General features: G+C 33.0%; 1 protein-coding gene across 1 annotated transcript; it reads left to right on the forward strand.

Moving 5' to 3' along the window:
- Positions 1–445: 445 nt before the first annotated feature.
- On the forward strand, positions 446–4405 carry LOC112126651. The gene is made up of 2 exons (XM_024226093.1): positions 446–553; positions 4172–4405. The coding sequence occupies exons 1-2, from the start codon at positions 448–450 to the stop codon at positions 4321–4323; spliced, it is 258 nt and encodes an 85-aa protein (XP_024081861.1). The 5' UTR covers positions 446–447; the 3' UTR covers positions 4324–4405.
- Positions 4406–6953: the final 2548 nt, after the last annotated feature.

Below are 6953 nucleotides of genomic sequence, written 5' to 3' on the forward strand. Positions count from 1 at the left end.
CTATTTAATTTGTTTTTCCAATGGTTATGCTAATTATTTGTTCGATTAATTGTCTGGAAATAGATTTAAAAAAACTACAGTGGTTTAATGAAACAACACCTTTAGGTCAATTTTGTAACATAATTTATTTTAAAATATCTTCTCACCTGAGCGAAGAGTATGCCCAAGAATTTCCCAAGAATATGTCCTGTCAATTTTGATTTCTTAATTTGAAAATACGCAAAAATAAGCGAACAAACAACCAGTTATGGGGTGGACCACTAATTTAAACAGTTTTCACGAATATTTGGTCTTCGTATTTTACACGTCCGCGTCGGAAGATCGTCTCGAACTAGGAGGCTGGCAAGGCCAAGGTTCTCGTCTAGTTTCGCTTGTCCGGGAGCGAATCAGCCTCCCTGGCCCCCTCTCTTTGGCGAATCTTCACCTTCGTTCTCCAAGAGAATAAATATGCCTTTTAATCTTCATTCGACGCCGTCAGTTATGAAGATTAGCATCTGTGCAGTCCTCCTCGCCGTCCTCTGCCAGGGCGTCCTCTCTGGATTATCTCGAGACGGTATGGACGACTTTTTATAATTAACTCATTTCGAAATTGGGAAAGGAATATTTTTAAAAACCGTTTCCTTTTTGAACCTGTTGACGTCTGGATTATAACAATGTCAAAATAGTGACGCGAAATAAACCGAAATCAACGTTTTAAAATTAATGTCGCTTCCAAAGCTTCATTTTAGAACCCCTTCCTATTTTTAAAAGGTACTTTTATGCAATGCTACCTAATTTTTAAGGAAGTATGACCTGGAAGCTTCCTAGTAAATGATATAATCGAATCACAGAAATAATTTTTAATAAAATGGTGAAAACTATTCGAAAGAGAATATTTGATTAGAGTAGTTTTTCTCTACAATCCCAGTTAACCAATTTTTGTCAAACTTATTAAAACCATTAAATAAAAAGGTTTTATTGATAAAATAAATATGTTTATTTTAAAACAAACATCACTTACTTGAAATACAAACCACACTACACATTCACACTAATAAATACATGCAATTTCAACGCACAGAGAAAAAAAAACATAAGGCGAGATATCTATCAGTACTATACAACAAAACAGCTCTGTTTTCTCCAAAAACCGGAAAAGAGGACCATGCTCAAGAAAAATTTTCATATCGGGTTTTCATACTCGCTTTTTATATGGAGCCGAGAAATGACGCCTTTTAATTAAGTGGGACAAATCGAACAACCATGTCGTACACATATGCAGGTTTAGACCCAAAAATAAGTGCCCGTGCGTCAACTTCGGATGACTTATGCTTAATCGGGTGAGGATGAACTATACAATCCAGATCCTCCGAGGATCTATAGGCCGTGCTCTTGGTACATGAGATGTTTTCTGCCGATCTGGCCCATCGACGATCCAATTCCTTTTTTTAGTACAATTTTAGCGTCTGAGGGTCCGATCGCGGTGGTTTAGGTCTTCAGACACCTTTTCCGCCTTTTTGTTACCCTACATTCTTCAGGCCCGTGTTTCCCTGAAACTGGACGACCACTACCGTTTTGCCGAGACGTGCCAGTTCAAAGTGTCTTTCCAAGAAGAGTAGGACGAGAGGTCCACGGAGGACCTGCCAGAGATCAATGGTGAATTTATAATTTGAAATTCTGTTATTTCGCGAAAGTAATGTTATTTAAAAGATGTGAATTTAATGTATTAAGCACAGAAAACTTTTGTTTTGACTAACAATAAGTTTGGTTTTCAAAACATTGATATTGAGATTAAAGGAAGAGTGAAACAAGTAGTTTATGATTATTCGGATTATATGCATTTTCCCCCCCATTCACCACCCTACCGTATCTTAGGGAGACACTACACCGTCAGACACTGCAAACTAAAAATTGGGGGTGTTAAACAGAAAAGATGAAAATTTGGAGCTCATCGTCTTTCTCAGGCCTTGAATTATGAAGGTGAGGCTCGAGGAGTGTATGGGGATTTATTTGCCTTGAGTTTATTTATCTTAAAATGGGTTATTTTATTTATCTTTGTATTTTCATTTGTATTATATTATTATTTTATTTTCTACCATGTTTAATTCATTTATTTGTTTATATATATTTTTTTAGTTGATTATTTTGACTAGTATCTAGAACAGAATACTTGCAAAATTGAGGAAGGGAAACAAGGACAGACTAACTTTATGACCCTATAGCATATTTTACCGTTAATTAAGTAAATATATAAAATCAAAGACTCATTCTTAGAACTGACTTAGGGACTGACTATATGATCCCGGAAACATTCTTTACAACATCGTATAAAGACTCAACAGACTATAAAGGAGAGGAGAACTCAGGAGAGCAACAGATACAGTGATGTAGTGTACAGATGGCTCCAAAACAAACGAACCGGATCGGGTGTTTTTAGTACAAGTCCAAAACATGAGTAATCTAACTCATTAGGGAAGTACACTGCTGTCTTTCAAGCAGAAATACACTGCTTCCGCTCTAGAAAATCTTAAAAGATGTAACAATGGCAAAAAAGTCCTCATAAAATTAGATAGCCAAGCAGCTATTAAAGCATTAGCGAGTAAAAAAATCACATCAAAAGTCAGAGAATGCATCCAAAATCTCAAAAACCTAGGGAAACCCAACAACTTGGCATATCTTGGGTGCCAGGGCACAAAGGGATTTTGGGTAACGAAAAAGCAGACATGCTGGCCAGATGAGGATCTGCAAGACCATACATACCCGAACCTAATCTTGGGTTATCAAAAACATATACATAATCCTTCATCATAAAAAAAAACTCACTGCTGCAGTTAGAACGGGCCAGACTCAGAGGAGTGATACGGAACAGAAGTTTAGTTGCATGCACTGTTTAGTGAAAAGTATATACCACCAGATGGTTAAGTTACAACATAACTGTGATAACATCACATTAAATGCCTTGGAAGAAAATATTAAACCCAATCGCAGTTATTTTCAGGATATGTTACACTGACGCTGTAAAATAAATTTAAATGCAAGAAGTGAATAGTTGCGATTATTAATGATGCAGATAATTTATTGATAAGCATTACACAATTAGACAGTAGGACCCCTGTTTAACTGTATGATCCGTTTCAATTATGCAAGATCACAGAAAAACTTTTTAGACCTTTATCTAAGTAAAAAAGTAAGGGAAATCAAGCCATAAAAATATTTTAAAAAATTGGACACCATGTATTTTCTTGTTTATTTCAAACTATATGTATTTTTATAGTTATATTAATTACAACATACTTATTTTAATGTAAACCAAATTAAATGAGATCAGAAATTCATGAGTTTTAATTAAAAAATATTCAATTGTGGTGGTTTGAATGAAAAATCACCAAAACACTGGAAAATTATTTACTGGTAGAATTAATAAGTGATGGTCAAAAATTAAAAAAATATCACTGGCTCAATTAATTTATATTTATTAATAAATGAAGTTCAGATTTTTGGAACAATAATAATCTTAAATTTCTATTTCGGGCCTGTTGAGTAATGATGGCAGGGTAAAGATTATATGCATTGGTGGGAATTTTCCCTACTCTCCTTTTTCGTGAAGGCCCTTTTCTATTCTATTTTCCGTCTATTTTCATAGATTAAATAAAAAGCTTAACTCCTTTGATCTTACGATAAACGTGAAACAATTATTGTTTCTGAGTGTGTTGGCATAAAACATCATCAGTGGTGAAAACCGATTGAAAATATTCACAGAATTGTCTTTATAAATTGTATAATCAATGGATGTTAACAAAATGCTTAACTTTCTGGACTTTCAAACATTAATAATGAACGGATTTGGAAAATTTGCTCCTTGTGCTTGAATTTTGTTCTTCATTTGTATTAACCAATAATAATTTTAATTTGATTTTTAATGTTCCCTTGGTCCATAATTACAGATATATACTTACTTAAAAATTCTTTTGTTAATTGGAGGAAAAGTGTGGACATGGAATATAATTTGCAAACTGGTTAGAGCAGTAGAAAAAAATTAATGTTTGATTTTATCAAACCATCAGAAAACTTGTCAAGCTTGTTTTAACATTTAATGACCTCGTGGGTTATTAGTTGAAAAGGAAAATTTTCCTTATCCATTCTTTTTATATTTTGCCCTATAGTTTTATTTTATTTTATTTTTTTTTTCCAGTGATTGAATGTGTGCCCGGTCAACTTGTCTGGGTGCAATGCAACCTTTGTACTTGCAACAGGCAAGGAATACCAAATCAAGTCTGTGCCAAAATGTGGTGCCCGCCCATGCCGAAGACCACCACTCAAAACTCGGCGGAAACTGACGAATAATAACCTTACCAAACAAACAAAGGTTCTGTAAATTTCCCATGTATATGAAAAAAGATTATTGTAAATATAATTTTAAAATGTCTTTTGTTATTTATTTGTTTTACATTACTCTTTTCCAAATTACTATATGATGAACAATATGCATTTCTCCATTGTTTTGAAAATAATTATAAAATAATTGATTTTTCCACTTAACATCCCATAACCAACTAATGGTAATTAGTTAGTCATTTGGAATACCTATTTATTATTTATTTTAAAGGTACAAATAAGCCCACTTGTATGTAAATATTTTAGAAATAAATTTATTTTTATAAACATAGTTAAATAATAATAATAGCAGCAATAATAATAATATAATAATAGGAGATCACCTGACTATAAAACTTGAAACAAGCAAGAACTCCGCACCGGAAAAAATGGAAATTTAATAATGAAATATATAAGATAATACACAAAACAATAATGGCAATACATACTGTTTAAAATATTAATTATTTATAATAGAATGATGAAAACATATAACGTAAGCAAAGCAGACAGAGAAAAAATTAAATGGAAACGAGTAAAGAAAAGGATGAGGGAAGGAAAAGAGAGGATTCATGTCATTTTTAAAAATTCAGATGCCATGAACCAGAAACAAGCCAGAGAGGAAGCAGAACGTACTTCCCAGGGAAGCAAATTCCACCCTGCAGGGTAAGGAATATGGGGAAAAAGTTTATAGATGGTTAGATATTAAGGACATTTATTTGATTTAATTTTAAATATATACAAAATTAAAACTCTAAATTTATAATTATTTGGAAATCGTGAGATATGGTCTGGTGTGATGTAGGTTTCAGAAAAACATTTTCTTTATTGTGCCAACGTTTCGATCTTTACTGAGATCATCTTCAGGGCCTGGGATTTACAAACATTGTTTAAATTTAACAAATACATGTAGGATGTGGAAAAAAGTGAATTTATACAATGCAAAAAAATATTTTTTATATTCAATCGAAGTATTTCTACTCACTCAAAGTGTTTTTTTTTGCGTAATTGCAACCTTAAGAAGAAAATGTTTTTCTGAAACCTACATCACACTAGACCGCATCACACAATTTCTGAATAATCATAGACTAAACATCACTAATCACTACACATTTCTAAATTTATAATGTTAAGGTTGCTGAATGGGGGGGGGGCACGGTAGCCGAGTGGTTAGCGTGAGAGACTCTCGGCTCGTAGACCTCGCGGACTTGGGTTCAATTCCCACCGTTGCCTCTGGCCCTTTTTTCACAATACCCTTCCCCCAAAATGAATAAGCATAACATATTGTCTGGCATTGGCTAATTATGCATAGTACATAAAGCCATTAAAAAAAATAATAATAATAAAATTAATAAGGGTGGCATTGATATGAAGTTTATTGGAAATTAATAATAACTGGGATTTGTTAGTGTTTAAAAGAATGCCATTATTATTTGGCCATTCATTGAGAGAATGTAGATCGTGGTTGAGCAAAGAGATAGATATATTGCTTGTAGCACATTGAATATGAGTGGCATCAGCATATAAATGAAATCGGAAGAAATTAAGAACTAATAGAAGATCATTTAGGATCATGAAAAAGAGTAATGGTGCAAGCACAGAGCCTTGGGGCACACCAGCTAAAATTAAAAGAGAAGAGGAGGTAGAATTTGAAGCATTAACTCTCCGTTTTGTCAGATAGATGAGATTAATAGCAGTAGAAGAAAAACCGGAAAGATGTGTCAGTTTCTAAATAAGCAAATTTTTATTTACGGAACCAAATGATTGGAAAAATCAAGTAGAACAATAATAGTCAACTTATCAATGCCTAGGTGAATATCATCTGAGATTTGTCACTATGAAATTTTCGGAAACCAGATTGAAAAGGAGAAACGCTTGAATAGTGTCAAAAAATTGGCGACTTTTTCTTGATATTAAAACTCTCATGGGAGATAAAATTTACACTTCTAACTCCAAAAGGGTTGAGTTAGGCCTACCTACAAAATGGGACCTTGCTTTATATTTTAAGTATTGTTTTAAAATTAATGTTAACCTGGGTGGAATTTATCAACAAAATGTTTAAGAAAAGACAAACTCACCACGAAGAGTTGCAAAATGTCAAAAAACAAAATAAAATAGGATGATTTGAAATGACCAAATTAGAGGTTCATCACCCCACAAGAAATCTCACAATCTCTGCTATTGTCAACTGTCAGAAATTGGGTATTTAAAGAATAAAATATGAAACGTACATATGATTATATTTTGTGTTTTTTTAAATAATATATACAACATTCAAGCATATTACAGTGTAACCCCATTACAGAGGAAGGCCGTTATCACAAACACACACACTTAAAATATTATAAATGTATTCATATATAAATTTGTATTCAGGCTTTAATGCCACATGTATATATGCATTTAAATATATGATAGTGTATATAGTTTATAGTCCGTATTTATATATAATGTGTATTGAATATCAAAAAACACTATCCATTTCAAGTGAGCATTTTCTGGAAATAAAAGGACGTTCAACAATGAACAAGCAGTCTCACCGATAATTGAAATTGGCCGGATCGGCCTTGAGGTATTTCGCCTTACTGTTCAGTTCTGGT

The sequence above is a fragment of the Cimex lectularius genome, unplaced genomic scaffold (assembly GCF_000648675.2).
Source record: "Cimex lectularius strain Harlan isolate CLEC.00 unplaced genomic scaffold, Clec_2.1 scaffold144, whole genome shotgun sequence".
Classification (NCBI taxonomy): Eukaryota; Metazoa; Arthropoda; class Insecta; order Hemiptera; family Cimicidae; genus Cimex; species Cimex lectularius.